The 17,388-nt window shown below is 40.6% G+C and overlaps 1 protein-coding gene across 1 annotated transcript; it reads right to left on the bottom strand.

Moving 5' to 3' along the window:
• Positions 1-510: 510 nt before the first annotated feature.
• Positions 511-17,078, bottom strand: LOC134633443 (scavenger receptor cysteine-rich type 1 protein M160-like). The gene is given in 15 exon segments (XM_063482286.1): positions 511-621; positions 720-802; positions 1,746-1,784; positions 1,859-2,173; positions 2,759-3,073; positions 5,898-6,179; positions 6,247-6,561; positions 7,790-8,089; positions 9,832-10,146; positions 11,291-11,581; positions 11,656-11,967; positions 12,132-12,419; positions 12,494-12,799; positions 14,276-14,560; positions 17,033-17,078. Coding segments are annotated over 15 exon segments (3,603 nt in total).
• Positions 17,079-17,388: the final 310 nt, after the last annotated feature.

Genomic DNA, 17,388 nt, shown 5'->3' with positions numbered 1-17,388 from the left:
ATAGAAAAATATTAATATGCACTCCTAATGAATGTTACAATATACCATAAAAGTAAAACTGATTATCACAAAACAATTGTTATGAAATAAGAAACAAAAGTTTCTACTTTGGGATTTTGCTAACATTTTCTGTGTAATTGTGTGTGTACATATTAAAAATGCAAACTTCTTAAAAAGGAAAAACACTCCAGTTGGTAAAATTAAAACGAATGCACAGAAAAAGATTGGTGGTTTTTTTTTTTTTTTTTTTTTTTTTTTGGTCAAAAATGAATTCCTTACTGATGATATTGGGCACAACTGGAGAAACACTGCCGAAGCTGGGTTAGCATCTTGACCTTGTAAAGCTTTAACCATGAAATTGCTACAACATTCTGGCATTTAATTATTCTGGCGTGTTTACAAAACCTTCAGACTTTATATACACCCATCATTTTATGTGCAGTTTATGTCTCACGGTAGCGCTGCATGGGTCTGACTGTATACAGCAGGTTTTTGAGGGGGAAAATGAAATCACGCTGATGTAGAGGTCTCATTTTGACCTTCTGGAGATGCACAAACACCGAGGTTAGAGTCAATCAGCCCACTGGTCTCCTGTCTCCTCAGCATATGCCCCCTGCGGGCCTGGAGAGACATAACAGCACATGTGTCAGACTGACTGCGTCACTTGTCTTTTCAGCCCAATAAAGCGTTCATTCTCAGCACAAAGATGGGTTCAGTACCTTCCAGTAGAAATACAGGACGATATTCTCCAACAGCAGAATCAGCGGCAGGACGACCACTCTGACGCTAAGAGCTGTTTCATCTGATCAGACACATTCACAGTCATCAGCAGTCCGACAATCACTTCAACACAGAGTTGATTGATTCACACCCATGTTTATATCTAAAATTTTACCAATTTCATTGAATACTGAACATCACAGCCCAACTACAGTTTGTCATTTTTCATTCAGTCAAAGAGCAGCAAGGGGAGAAACCTCCTCTGGATAGATTAATCAAGGTTTGTTGTTTGGCCACATTAACGGGAGACATGATGCATTATGAAAGTGAAAATATAACTATGAATTTGCATCTTAGCAAAGACTGCTGGAACATAATGTGCCCACTTATATCATGGCCACCAGCCTATAAGGTACAGGAGCGCCTGCTTTTTATGCCAACAGGCTGCTCAGTTCCCACAATAATCTTTAAGCGGTCATGCACTGAATATGAATTATTCCTGTGCAATAGTCTGAATGACCTCTACATATCCACCAGAGGTCGTAAGTAACAAAGTACAAATGCTTTGTTACTTTACTTAAGTAGTATACTTAAGAATTTTCAGGCATCTATACTTTGAGTATTACTTTTTCCTTATACTCCCTACATTTTAACCCTGGAGAAACCATGGGGTGAAATTTGACCCCATGGTTTCCCTAGAAAACCAATGGGGTCGGATCTGACCCCATGGGTTCTCCAGGGTTAAACAAATCTCTGTACTTTCTGCTTCTTGCATTTTCAAAACAGACTCATTACTTTGTATTTAGAATAAAGCTAAAGCCTTCATGTTTTAGGTAAATATATTGTTTTTACATGTAATTAAATTTCCAGCTTTTACTTCAGAGAATTGGGCTGACATACTCAGCTTGTAAAAAATAACATAGTAAAATTTAAATTTGTAAGCCTTCATTTCTTTATACGCCTCATCTGAGGTAGACAAAACAGTGCAGAAAGTCTGAGGTCTTCACGTCTCAGCTGCACTTTACCTGCACAGCGACTGGCTCCTCCCACCATCCTGACAGGCTCTGAACAGAAACAGAGAGTGATCAATAAATCAGTAAAGTGAGTTTGAACTACATTAATGCTGCAGCTCCTCTACCTGAGCAGGTGAGTCCAACAGCTTTGCCAGGTGAGCAGCTGCTTCTAGCTGAGCCTGACCTTCTACAGTCCAGGAGAGCAGACTCATGGCCTCCACACTGGAACTCTTTGCTCCACAATGGAGCCTCCACTTCTCCATAGAGCCCCCCCTGTAGGGCTGAAGGAGACCCACAGCCAAGCTCCCTACAGACCACCTCTGCATCCTGCAGGTCAAAGTCAGCTTCACACACTGAGGACCAGCTTGGGTTAGACTGGTCAGACTTCACCTCCAGTCTCCCTGAACACAGACTGGTACCATTCATCAGCCTGACAGAGTCTGGAGAGAAATGAGAAGATGAAGCAAAACAAAAGGAGAGAGGAGGAAAAGCAGACACGCACTGTCAATGACAACTTTAAATATTAACAAAACACAAGTTTTGCCCAACATTTTGATGAATTCCTATAATCATGCATTGAAAATGGGCAAGAAATTCTCATTTCTTGATAAATTAATAAAAAAAAATCTCCAGTGTCTGTCACAATTCTTGGGTCCTGTAAACTCAGTGGTCAGTCCTGCTCCTAGTCCACAAAGGGAAACATCCACTGAAACGTGAACAGCTTTTTAAATTATTCCTTTAAAATAAAATGGAAGACATCTTGCTCCACATCAAACCGGATTCAACCCTCAGCTCATCTGTCTTTTTGATAAGATCTTAAAAGAATTGGGCAAGAAAATCTCCCACCATAATTCCATCACCTGTCAGCTAGAGATTAAACTTTTAAGGGTTTTGTAGGGATGAACTATTGCTCATCAAAAGCCACTGATTCCCCCTTCCATCCAGACAGAATCTGAACACAAAGCAGAAAGTCACTGGTGAATCAATAAAATAAGTTGAAACCAAATCTGCAGCTCCTCCTCTACCTGAGCAGGTGAGTCCAACAGCTTTGCAAGGTGAGCAGCTGCCTCTGGTTGAGTCTGAGCTCCTACACTCCAGGAGAGCAGACTCATGGCCTCCACACTGGAACTCTTTGCTCCACACTGGATTTTCCTCTTCGCCATAGAGCCCCCCCTGTAGGGCTGAAGGAGACCCACAGCCAAGCTCCCTACAAACCACCTCTGCATCCTGCAGGTCAAAGTCAGCTTCACACACTGAGGACCAGCTCAGTTCAGACTGGTCAGACTTCACCTCCAGCCTCCCTGAACACAGACTGGTCCCATTCATCAGCCTGACAGAGTCTGGAGAGAGAGGAGAGCAGATCAAACAGAAATAGATGAGAGAAAGCAGATGCACATTAACCCTGGAGAACCCATGGGGTCAAATTTGACCCCATGGGTTCTCCAGGGTTAAACAGATGACAGTAAGAAAATCGATTATAATGTTTAATGTGTAAAAGTTAATGTCACAACAAGAAATATTAAAAAAAAAGATACACAGTGGAATCTGAATTCACACTAATCATTCAGCTGAAAGGTGACAACTGTAGACAAATATAAAGAAGAAACTAAAAGCTCATGACAACATTTAGTTGGGATGCAAAACCAGCATAGTCATTAAACAGCACTTTGACTGAAGTCTAGTTGTGTGTTTTTCATGACACTTTCATGGTTTCTCACTCCCTTCACTTGCATCCCTTTCTCCTTTCTTACTTCCTCCTGGTGTGAGGACAGAGGTGCAAAATCCAAATCTTGCTTCCACAGCTGCAGTCTGAAGACATTTCAGCTAATTATGCCATGCTGCACAGCTGGATCATCTGTTAGACTGACTGTCAGTGTCACACATCTTTATCTCTTATCAGATCATTAAAGACAGCAGGCTTTTGGCCTTTTCTTTGTTTTCTAGCTCATAAACTGTCTACTTGGATTACATCCTGGTTTCTAAACTCATAGTCACAACATGTAATTGTTTTCCTTTTAAATAAAATAAATAAAAATCTGACACTGTGGCTCAGTGGTCACACAAGAGCAATGGAAAGGCTGTGCAGAAGATATGGAATACTGAAAATGTGATAATAATCAATAATCATACATTGAAATAGGCAAGGAATTCGTATTTCTCTAAATTGATCTCAAATAACTGTGACAACTCCTGGTCATGTAAACTCAATTGTCAGCCCCACTTCTGGTCAGCAAAGGGAAACAGCCACTGAGACGTGAACAGTTTTTAACTGGAACACAGTGGGGGGATGTTTAGCATTGTTGCCTCACAGCAAGAAGGTTCTGGGTTTGTGGAGTTTGCACGTTCTCCCCGGGACTGCGTGGGTTCACTTCAGGTACTCCGGCTCCCTCCCACAGTCCAAAGACACACAGTTAGTGGGGTTAGGTTAATTGGTGATTTTAAATTGGCCCTAGCTGTGAATGTGAGTGTGAATGCGATAGCCTGGCAACTGCAACACACCTCAGGCCTGAGTTGGATAAGCAGACATCGATAGATGGATGGAATGGCAAATGGAAAAACGGCACCTGGCTCTAGATCAAGCCCAGCAACCAAAATCATCATGAACCCTCGGCTCAAATGTGTTTTTAATAGGGCTGTGCGATATGACCAAAATCTCATATCCCGATATAAGAATTATATCGTCCCGATAACGATATAAATCAACAAAATGTAACATTTTCTGTAAATTATGTGACTCTCGGGCAGCTCGTCTTGCGGGAAGTGTTTCCAGCTGGGCGTCGTGTACCTGGAGTCGAGTGTTTTAACCGATGCATGAAACTATACATTTTTAGACATAAGTTGTAACGGCCGCCGTTTTCTTTGTGAGTATTTATTACACAGCGTGCTGCGGGGAAAAGCCTGTTCTAACGTTTGAGTCTAAGGTTTATTTTTTAACACCTGGCGGCTCTTTTTTACTTCTCATCCGTAAATAATCTGCTCTTTCACGTGATTTAGTTTAGTTTGAAAAGTCTCAACAGGATCTTGAGCTTTATTGTGAAAGGTTTATGTGGAACATAAACAAGCGGACACGCGATGCTGTTACCGTCGTTGTTGCTAACCACAACGCATAAAAACAGGCACTTGTCCGTCCGTAGTGTGGTTATATAAAATATAGGAGAAAGAGAGAACTTTAAGAAATTAATATAGCCACTACAGTGACCATCAAAACGATGAAAAAATATTGCCATAAACAGTTTATTTTGCGACACCACGAAACAAACGATAGCGTAAAATGAAACGAATGACGTTTTTATATTGTCATCCGATATATATCGTTATATCGAACAGCCCTAGTTTTTAATGTCATCCCAATGCAAGAATTGGATCAAAAACGTTCCCGCCTTAATTCAGCCACCTGTTAGCAAGATATTATCCCTAAAATTCTGCTCCCCAAATCCTCTCTACTATTAGTTCATCCTCATCTTAATGGTTTTAAAAATGCAAAGTTCACCCTGTCCTAAAGAAAACTACACTTTAGCCTCTTCTCTTAGGAAATTTAAAATCTTTTTTTTTTTGTCTAAAATGTTATTAAAGTCTGTTGTTTCTCAATCAATCCTACATATGAACAACAAGAATATTTTGGAGGACTATCAATCAGATTTCCATACCCACCACAACAAAGAGTCTTATTAAGGTGACAAAGGATTTATTGCTTGCTGCTGACTCTGGGCTCCATTCTACTCTAATTCTACTGGATCTGAGTTCTACACTTGCAATACAATTGACCATACAAATAATAATCCATATTAACCACCTTGAACGATACCTTAGAATCAAGGACACTGCCCCTGCATGGTTTGCCTCCTACTTTTCTATTATAACGGAATTTTTGTTGTCTTTATCCTCCCTCTCATGTAGTGTCTCCCAGAAGTAAACACTGGGTCCTATTCGATTTAAGTGCCAGATAGTCTGTGGGTGGAATGTTAATTTCAGATAATATAAACTTTCTCCTGATGAGCAGTGACATAAAAACAATTTTAAATCCAACGACTTGTCTCTCTGATTTTTTTATGTTGTTGTTTGTTATGTCAGAAACGTTCAGTTAATCCAAATTTTAGTTAGTGTAATGGACAGCACCCTTTGTTTATTCAAGCCAACTCTGATGTTGTCACAGAGATGTCTTACCTGAGCAGGTGAGATCCAGGATGAAGAATGATGAAAATGATATTGCACACTTCCTCAGAGAGGAGCCAGACTGAACACAGTCAGATTTGATCCACCACACAGATCTCTCAGCGGAGTCCTCTCTCTGTCCTACAGAAACAGCTGAGCCACAGTCCAGATGTTCACAGACCACAGCAGCTTCCTTCAGGGTCCAGTCATAGCCATAGACTGGTCTCCAGTGTGCGTGTTTCACCTCCACTTTACCTGCACAGCGACTGGCTCCTCCCACCAGCCTGACAGGCTCTGAACAGAAAGCAGAGAGTGATCAGTAAAGTGAGTTTGAACTAAATTAATGCTGCAGCTCTTCTACCTGAGCAGGTGAGTCCAACAGCTTTGCCAGGTGAACAGCTGCTTCTAGCTGAGCCTGACCTTCTACAGTCCAGGAGAGCAGACTCATTGCCTCCACACTGGAACTCTTTGCTCCACAATGGAGCCTCCACTTCTCCATAGAGCCCCCCCTGTAGGGCTGAAGGAGACCCACAGCCAAGCTCCCTACAGACCACCTCTGCATCCTGCAGGTCAAAGTCAGCTTCACACACTGAGGACCAGCTTGGGTTAGACTGGTCAGACTTCATCTCCAGTCTCCCTGAACACAGACTGGTTCCATTCATCAGCCTGACAGAGTCTGGAGAGACAAGAGAAGATACCAAGATCCTAGGATTTAAAAGTTCAGTTTATTGTCCCACTGGAGAAAACTGTTGCAGCAATCGTAAAGATAATAAGATTAAACAAACATGTCAATAAAACTAAATGACAGAAACCAAACCAAAATTAAGCCTAAATATTCAAAAGGTGCAAAAGTGGTAGAGTAATGCAGTTTGTCACAAAGCGCATCAGCAGCAGCAGTCAGGAGCAGAGGCCCTGGTGGTGGCCATGACCAGTTGGGGTAAGGGAAGGAAAGCATGACAAAGGCACACTATGGAAGTGAGCCAGAGATTAATAATAACTAATGATTAAATGCAGAGAGGTGGAAAAGTGGAAAAGGTGACCGAAGAAAAACACTCATGCATCATGGGAGTTCCACAGCAGCCTATGGCCTTGGTGTAACTTAGGGCTGGATCAGGTGACCCTGAATCCTGACTAACTATATCCTTTATTAAAAAGGAAACTTTTTACCCTAATCTTAAAAGTAGAGAGGGTGTCTGTCTCCCAGATCCAAGCATGTATAATGTAAACAGAACTGGTCCTAACACTGAACCCTGTGGAACTCAACGATTAACCTTAGTGTGTGAAGAGGACTCTCTATTTACATACGCTAATTGAAGCCTGTTAGATAAATATGATACAAACCACTGCAGCACAGTAGCTGTAATACCTCCAACATGCTCTAATACCTCTAATAGAATATTATCTTGAACAGTACTGCGGTCTAGCAGGACAAGCACAGAGATGAGTCCACTGTCAGAGGCCGTGGGTAGATCATTTGCAACCTTCACTAAAGCTGTTTCTGTGCTGTGATGAGCTGAAAGTCAAATAAGCCATTGCTCTGCAGATGATTAGTTTGCTGTTTTGCAACTATTCTTTCAAGAATTTCTTTAGTTCAAACCACCAGCAGAATTTTACAGCACTCCATGTTGCACAAGATTGCAAGATCCAATGTTTGTGATGCGTTGACTTTGATTTGAACTCATGTGGATTTTTGTACGCCAGAAACCATTGGACTGGATGTATATGTGGAAGTATTCTTTACACCACTTTATAAACTTTGGATACAACTGTGTTTTATCTCTTCCTCCTGGTAAAAAGAAAGATCTCCAGGTCACAGGAGGAGAGAGGGTGTGAGGAAGCACAACTTAGCATAATGAAAGGCATCAAATCTCTAATCAGTGTTTATAGATGTCACAGATAATTACCTAAGCAGCTGAGAAAAAGGATATTATAGGACTGCCAGGAACGTTCAACACACTCCCACAAAGAACGTCCAGATGGAAAACAGTCAGGTATGATCTTCCACTTAGAACTGTTTGGGAACTCCTTTCTCTGTTCTACTGAAATGGCAGCACCACAGTCCAGATGCTCACAGAGAACAGCTGCTTCCTTCAGGGTCCAATCATAGCCAATAACATCAGTTTGCATCCAGACTCCCAGATGTTTCAGCTCCAGTTTACCTGCACAGCGACTGGTTCCTCCCACCAACCTGACATATTCAGGATCTGAACAGAGTGTAGAAAGTCAAGTCACTTTATTTTTTATCTAATAAGAATAGACAATAAAGAAAAACATTTGAAGAAACTATAAGATAAAGATAAGAAGAACACATGAATAAAATAAACAAACATGAAAGTTAGATAAAAGTAATGCAAGTTAGATAATTAGATAATAGATAAAGAGTCATTTACAAATGTATGAAAATGTGTGAGACACAAAAAGAGCTCTGACTGAACTAAAAGCAGGAGAAAATTTAATTTATATATATCACAGTGGACCAATAAATAATAAATAATAATTAATTCAACTCTGTACTTATCAGGTAATCATTGTCTTTTCTGACAGAAGTTCCACTTAAAAATCTAACTGCTGTATTTTGGTAATTTGTAATAACAGAAAATTAGCATGCACTGGTCCAAGATAAAATGCACTGCAGTAATCCAGCTGAGAAGTAAAAAGAGCTTGAATTACTGTTTCCACGTCTTCAAGGGATCAAAGTGTTTTTTTATGGCAATATTTATAAGAAGGTAAAAGCTGCCTTTTACAACATTACTCACTTCCTTATTAAAAATCAACAAGCTGTCCATAGAGATCTCATGATGTAGAAATCGCAGACAAAGGACCGAAATTAGAGCAGATGCTGGAAGTTAAGTCAAAAAATACAAAAATAACCACTCAAGGTAAACCTGTGGGTGGTCTACATAACAATGATATCAGATGTTATATTTCTCAAAAACTGAGCCTAGGTCCAGCACGCATCATGAAAATAGAAGAGGTCCCAAAAATGGAGCCTTGGGGGACGCCAGATTTAACACCAGAACACTAACGTCAGGTGAATTTCATTACAGTGATTAGTGTTAATGTGGTTTAGGGTTAATGAGAACAGAGGTATAGGAAGAATTTTGATTTAGGCTGAAAAGCTTCTTTCTGTTAGAATCAAACCATTTTAACCCCTTCAGACCAAATTTCTTTTTTTATGCATCTTATGAGGATCTCATGAGCCCCTTTTCCATTAGTACCTACTCGGATCGACTCACCACAGATTGCCACGACTCGACTCGGATCAACTGATTTTCCATTACAATCCAGTACTACGAATGGTTGTCGTCATAGCAACACTGCCAAGCATCCTGTGATGTAATTAGTATGCGACAACAAAAGTGGAAATCGAGGCAAGAACTTACCTGTTGCTCGATCTGTGGCTTTTTCTCAGACTCGGGGGCAATGGCGTTGTTTTTTTGTAGCTATTTCCCTCATTGCTAGGGTTTCAAAAGGGCGTTTTTGACTCATGACTGATCGAGTGATGCCTCTGACCAACTAATTGGTGGCATCCAGTCCTGACCTAATGGAAAGCCCTTAACTGTAGTGAACCGTGCTGAATCAATTCAAGTAGGCACTAATGGAAAAGGGGCGATGGTAATCTTAGAATTAGTATAGCTAAAACTGCACAGGAACCAGTCACCAGAAAGGAGGGTATCATTATAAACTCTGGGAAACATGGATTTTCAGTGGATTTTCAAGAGCATGGCTCCTGAACTGAAGCCTGCAATAAGTGTTAAAATTATATAAGACAAAGAGACAAAGACAACTCTCTCCAAAACATCTGAAATGAAAACTGTATTAGAAATAGAAACTGTGATTCGTATGATCACAAAAATTACCCTGCTCACCCTTATTAGGTGGATTTTATTTTCAGTAAAAGAATAAAGGTAGCTGAACCAGATTAAATGTACAGCTCTTCTTCTACCTGAGCAGGTGAGTCCAACAGCTTTGCCAGGTGAGCAGCTGCTTCCAGCTGAGCCTGAGCTCCTACAGTCCAGGAGAGCAGACTCATTGCCTCCACACTGGAACTCTTTGCTCCACAATGGAGCCACCACTTCTCCATAGAGTCCCCCCTGGAGGACTAAAGGAGGCCCACAACCAAGTTCCCTACAGACCACCTCTGCATCCTGCTGGTCAAAGTCAGCTTCACACACTGAGGACCAGCTTGGGTTAGACTGGTCAGACTTCACCTCCAGTCTGCCTGAACACAGACCGGTCCCATTCATCAGCCTGACAGAGTCTGGAGAGAAATGAGAAGATGAAACAAAAGTCAAAGACAGCAGAGATGCAATAAAAAGATCCATCCATTCAGGCATCCATCTGTCCTCTTTCGACTATCTGAGTTGTGAGGACAAAGCTTAAGGCGAGAACCCCTGACTTCCTTCCCCTATCTACCTCCTCATCTGAGGGTACACTGACGTGTTCCCAGGCCATACAAGAGATGTAATCTCTCCAACATGTCCTGGGTCTCCAGGAGGTCAGCCACCCCGGATTAGATTAATGGCAGAAATCAGATTAGCACCTCCACGTCTGAGCCATGCTTCTCAGCTGGAAAAGGCTGGAATGCCCACCTTTGTTAAGGATGAGCTGTTGCCAAGAACGGAAGAGTTCAAGTTTGTTTGGGTCTTGTTCACAAGTGAAGAAAGGGGGGAGCAGGGGATTAATAATAGAAAATATCAAAAATAGATTTTTTAAAAAAGTTTAATATGTGCAAGTTGGTGTTCCAGCAAGAACTAACAATAACAATAACCACAAAGCATCATCACAGATGCAATATTGCACAGTTGGACTTTGAAATCAAGATTTAGGGTGCTTTTCATGATGTGATCTCCTCTCTCCCTTCACTTGCATTCTTTCCTCCCATCTTATGTGCACCAGTTGAGAGTGTGAAAGGAATGTCAGGACAGAGGAGCGGAACAATTACAAATGAAATATTTTTGCTTGCATACCTACAGTTTGAAGAGACATCAGTTAGTTATGACATGCCGCAAAGCCAGATCAACTGTCGGACCAACTATCAACTTTGCACAGCTTCATTTCTTATCAGACAATAAAGTACAGCAGGCCTTTTCTTTCTTTTCCAGCTTTTATTTATTTAGACAAGTGAATAGTGGCTCACTCCTACTGAGAATCCATGCAGAAACAAGTGGACTTATTTTGATGAGCATGTGGCCAATTACATGTAAAAACAGACAAAGATGATACTATTATGTGAAAGAAGGAAGAGGGGATGTTTCCAAATGTAGAGCCATTTTGGAGCCTTACACTCTGTAAATAAACTACTGTACTTATTCTAATGTGTTCAATTTATAACAAACATTCTAATAAAACATTCCCAAATCACAGGAAAAGAAAGGACATGACATATTTACTGATGGATTTACCTGAACAGGTGAGATACATGAGGTATGCATTGTAACGTGGTTCTAAGCATTCCCTCAGAGCAGATCCAGACATGAAACACTCAGAGTTGATCTCCCACCAATATCTGGAAAAAGTCTCCATTCCTGCAATTGCAGAAACAGCAGAGCCACAGCCCAGCCTTTCACAGATAATTGCTGTTTCCTTCAGGGTCCAGGAAGAACCACACATTGGGTCCCACTCACCCAAGTGGTTCACTTCCAGTTTTCCTGTACAGTGACTGGCTCCATCCACTAACCTGACATCATCGGGGTCTGAATAGAAAACATAACGTCATCAGTTAAAGAATAAAGATAGCTTGAACAAGACCAAATGAGCAGCTCTTTACCTGAGCAAGTGAGTGCAACAGCTTTGCCAGGAGAGCAGTTGGTTCTTGCTGTCTCTGTGCTTCTGCAGTCCAGGAGAGAGGGCTCATGGCCTTCACATTTGAACTCTTTGCTCCACACTGTAGTCTCCTCTTCTACGTACAGCCCCCCCTTGAGGACTGAAGGAGGCCCACAACCAAGTTCCCTACAGACCACCTCTGCATCCTGCTGGTCAAAATCAGTTTCACACACTGAGGACCAGCTCGGGTTAAACTGGTTATTCACCTCCAGCCTGCCTGAACACAGATTGGCTCCATTCTGCAGTCTGACAGAATCTGGAGAGACGATAATTTTAGTACCAAGATATTGATATTATGACTTCTCAACATGATTGAATGATGCAGTCGCTTAGTTTTGAATCTCTACAGTCATTATCTTTGACTCACACATGATGCTTTTTTCATGTTTTCCTCATAAAATATTTAAGTGATAGACTTACCTGAACAGGTGAGTTTCAGGATGGAGTAAGAGTCGTATTCCGTCAGTGACACTGCACATTCCTTCAGAGAAAATCCTGACTTAACACAGTCAAAATCGATCCTGCATCCAGAGCTATCTGAGGACCTGGTAAGGTCTATGCTAAGCGCAGAGCCACAGTCCAGATGTTGACAGACTATAGCAGCTTCCTTCAGCATCATAAAAAAGCCATCCACATTTTTCCATTCTCCTTGTTTCACCTTCAAATTACCTGCACAGCGATTGGGTCCTCCTTCCATCTTAACAGGCTCTGAGCAGAAAGCAGAGAGTTATGAGATGACTATAATGAGTTTGAACCAAATAAAGGTGATGTTTTTCTTCTACCTGCACAGGTGAGTCCAACAACTTTGTTGTGTGAGCAGCTGCTTGTAACTGAACCTGATTTCTTACACTCCATTAGAGCAGACTCGAGGCCTCCACACTGGAACTCTTTGCTCCACAATGGAGACTCCTCTTCTCCATAGAGGCCCCCCTGGACAACTGACGGAGACCCACAACCAAGTTCCCTACAGACCACCTCTGCATCCTGCTGGTCAAAGTCAGCTTCACACACTGAGGACCAGCTCTGGTCAGACTTCACCTCCAGTCTCCCTGAACACAGACTGGTCCCATTCATCAGTCTGACAGACTCTTTGAGATAAAAGAGAAATTCAAAATGGTCAAAAAAATCACTTAGATTCAAAATTCAAAGATTTTTTTATTGTCATTATGCAGTCAAGATGAAATTCTGTTCGATAGTTCTCAGGTTAAAACAGACAATTTATAAAACACACAATAAATATGCACAATAAGGAGCACATTTAAAACAACATGAGCCGAGGGTCAAATATGTGAAAGAAAAGTGAAAGTTCTTTGGGAATCACTTTGTGGATGAAAACAATACTATTTATATGCCATATGCATTTATATGCACACTGAATAGATCTTTATTGTCACTGTTACAAGAAGAATGAAACACAGTTTGGCATCTCTCCATTGGCAGCATGTAGATTTCTATATTCAGATTTTTTTAGGATAAGAGAAGAAAATAAAATAGACTTAAAGTTTAAGAGGTGCCTACACAGAGAATGCATTGTAATAACATAAGTATCTACAAAAGATATGTACAAGTTATATACAAAAAGAAATATATGTATATATCTGCAGGTGTAATGTAAGGTGCAATGTGATCGGTGGTAAGAGGTAGGAATAATGATTGCTACAATAAGAAATACAATTATATAAACAGAGGTAGGAATGTTGGTTGCATTATGCTAAAATATATATGGTTTATAAATTTTTGGGCAGTTTAATAAAATTGGCCAGATTTCTAGAGATGAGAGCTGCTCCATCCAAAGTGGGGAGGATGCCGTCTTTCCTAACAAGACCAGATTTCTCAGAAAGTTTCCCAATTATGTAGAAAGTCATGTTTAGGACATCACTCAGACAGCCGGCAATTTAAGGGTAACATGGAGTGAAACATATCACTCCTGTTCCAGTTGGGAAGAGGACCAGAGAAAACTACAGTCTGACATTGTTTTGGCAAAAACAAAAGAGGTGGCATAAAAGTATAATTTTAGGAAATTTGTGTTTAGTCTCATCCTGCAGTTTCAGGGGAAAATATATGGGGATTCGAAATATCTGCTGACTTGGGACTTCTGACTTTCATTTCAAATAAGTTCAACTTAAAGTTTAAAATCAAATTAAAAATCGCCTGCCTTTGTTTTACTGATAACATTAAAGAAACGATACTGGTAGATTTCATATCTGTTCAGTTATTTAAAAATCAATATTTATTATCCATGACCTACTCCTGCGTAACAAAATACAATATACATTAAAATTCCCTTAAAAGTAAACACTTTTAAGGGAAGTAAACACTGCCCCAATACTGAGCTGTCTTAGAGAAAGTTTGATCTCAGAGCTTGTGTTGTGGTGTTTATGAATTTACTTGTGTCTGTGTTTTGTTGTCTTCTCCGTCATGCTGTTTGCTTTTCTCTCTTTACAAAAATTACATCTGGGTTTAGAAGAGCACCTGTCAGCATTTCCTCACGCACACACAACATACGTGTTAAACACACGTACTATCAGCACTGAAGTCATTGCTGATGTCACTTATGGACTTACCTAAGCAGGTGAGATCCAGGGTATTGTCAGAGACCGATGATGTTGCACATTCTCTCAAAGCAAATGCAGACTGAACACAGTCATGTATGAGCTCCCACACAGTCCTTAGAGACACCATTTTCTTTCTTACAGAAATAGCAGAGCCACAGCCCAGATGTTTACAGAAAACAGCTGCTTGCCTCAGAGTCCAGCCAACACCGTGCACTGCTCTCTATTCTCCCATATTTTTCACCTCCACTGTGCCAGCACAGCGACTGGCTTCGCCTACCACCCTGACGTCAGGGTCTGACGAGAAAGCAGAGTATCATCAGTAAATAAGTCAATGTACTTCTGCAAATAATAAAGTTGAAAAAAGCTTTACTGCTCATTCTCTTCTGTGATTCATTATTTCTCTTTAATTTGTTTATTTACCTGCTGAACTGTGTGTCCCTATAGGCTGGACGCCTGTGGAGAAAAGCAATGAATCCATCAGTATTAAGCAAGAACTTGACTGGGGCTCAGCCATAGACAGGGAAAAAAAATTACTCCCAAAAAGTTGATTCTGTTCATCTGGACATAACGTTTTCAGTGGGAGAAACGTTTCGTCACTCATCCAAGTTCCTTTGCACAATAACTGAAACCAGCCTACTGAATGAACAATGAGCTGCTACTACATGCACTTTAAATTGTTTCTGTTACAGAGTGAAAAACAATGTTAATAAAGTTATTCTTTGTTTTAAGTTGATCATTTTTTTCTTTTTTTTGTTTTCTTTAATGTTAATAAGGATACAATGTTGTGCAGAGATGTACTTATAATAACAATTTTATAGACAAATTATACTATTTATAGTTGCGGGGGAGAGCGGGGGATGCAAAATGTTTTCTTGTTCCTAAGGGGGTCGTAGCAGAAAATAATTGAGAAGCACTGCCCTAAAGTATCCAAATCATAGACTCATACCACCTCTCTATCAGTAAATTTGTTGTTTTGCCACTTACTGTAAACCTAAATACTCTTGCTATGACGCTCCCTCATCATTTTAAGCTTTTCCCGGCTTCTCCTCACTTGCCATTCCTTCCTGTTCACCTCCATCCTCTTCCCTGCTTCAGTACATTCACTTTCCGTTCAACACATAAAATACATCCACACATGACTCCGTTTACGCTCAGCCATTGTTGTGAGTGGGCACTAGTGGTGTGCAGATCGATATTGAAATATCGATTCCTCCGATACCAGTTATTTATGTTCTAGAATCGGCTGTATAAATGCGTCACAGCCCCTCGGCGTGACCTCCACAAATCGCCAAGATGTGGTTTGCGATACATGTGGCAAGACAGTGAGGTGTTGTAGCAACACCACTAACCCCAAACAACCCAGAGTAAATCATATCACAGAATATGACAAGCTTATATTGAGGCGAACTGTAGAGGAGGAGAGGGACAGGGACAGGTGCTGCTAAGGCCAGACAGATGTCTCTCGGGGAGTCCTTCAGTGCTGCAGGTAGGCAATGTGTTCAAATAGCGCACAACTGCAGGTTTTTTATTTCTATATGATAATTCTGCATTTTTAAGCAATAAGAACAAGTAGTCTGTTGTCATGTAATCATTATGAAGCTATAATTTGAAATACAATAAAACATTAAGTTTTTGTACAAATTATCGGTATCGGATGAATTTTACTTGGTATCGGATCGGAAACTAAATCAGTGGTATCGCACATGACTAGTGCGCAGTCCAAGGGGCTGCGACACCTTTATACAGCCATATTTCACATGTGACTAAGAAAGGTGGAAGAGGATGTAGTTCCTTCCAAGTTAGACGATCCGAATAGTTTCTTTCCACTATGTTCCTGTTAATGATAAACTACAAATTTACCTCAAATTACTAAAATATCGATATTTTAATTTGAGAATCGATTCTAGAACATAAATAACAGGTATCAGAGGAATCGATATTTCAGTATTGATCCGCAAACCACTACTGATTTCCTCTTCAAGGCCAGCTGGAACAACAATTCTCCACCAGATCGTCTGCTAACCAGCGTTATTGTCGCCTCACTCATGCGCTTCATTGCAATTCATGCTTGTACTCACTTTGTTTCTCTTGTGCCTAGTTGTGTCCATGGATTTTTTACCTCACCGCCTACAGTTTCCTTTCCACCCGGACGCTGGACTTTGCTGCTGAATTTGCCACTCTCACTTTGGTTCGGACTCCCTTCTTCTTATCACCTGCCTGCCTCCCTGCTCTCACAGTTAGGCCAGCTCACAGATTGGACCCCCTTAAACTTTTGACCATATAGTGCAACCCTGGGTCTAGCAATGGAAGCAAAGGGCTTCCATCAGTATTTTATCTTTCCCAAATTACAGATATTGATTGATTTTGAGGGTAGAAAGACCAGTGAAAATGTCAGGATTCAGATTTCATTGTGAAAAAAAAATGGTTTGAAAGTGGGTCAACAGACATGTATTACCTTTCCTTAATATTCCTCCCATAGCACCAAGATAAACAAAATGTTTTTTTTCCTACCTTTTCTCTTGTTTATGTATGCTTTTGCATTTACACACACACCAACACAAATCCATGGAAATGCACATTTAACAATATTTAACAATTATAATCTGCCATTTGCATCTTAGCACCCATGACAACAACGGTCTTCTACATATAAAAAGGGATACCAAACATATTAAAGCTGACTTATACATGTTGGATGTCTTCTTCTGTGCTTCTTCTTCTTTTTTTAATTTAACAGCAGCTGGTATTTAACACAAAGCATCCTACCTGAGCTCAACAGCAGCATCACCATCAGAACCACCAAGTGATCCATTTCCAGGTGGGCTTCTCTCTGCAGAAATGTGCTACACTCGCTATTTATCTTCCAACAGGAAGAACTGGAACTTCCCTCTTCTTTATCTGTTTTTGGTGGTTTTTGATTTGATGTAAAGCATCTTCATTTCACTCATGCTTGCTTTTTTTTTTTTTTTAAATTGATACAGATCTGTGGGTTCAGTTTGTCTGTGCACTAAAGGAGTCCATCATCATATCAGTGACAGCTCAAAGTCACAACATGTATTTTATTTGATATTTATTTTATATCAGAATTAGGGGTGGGCGATATAAACGGTATATGATACAAA

Source organism: Pelmatolapia mariae, linkage group LG8 (genome assembly GCF_036321145.2).
Source record: "Pelmatolapia mariae isolate MD_Pm_ZW linkage group LG8, Pm_UMD_F_2, whole genome shotgun sequence".
NCBI classification, from domain to species: Eukaryota; Metazoa; Chordata; class Actinopteri; order Cichliformes; family Cichlidae; genus Pelmatolapia; species Pelmatolapia mariae.
This window is presented reverse-complemented; position numbering and strand designations above follow the sequence as displayed.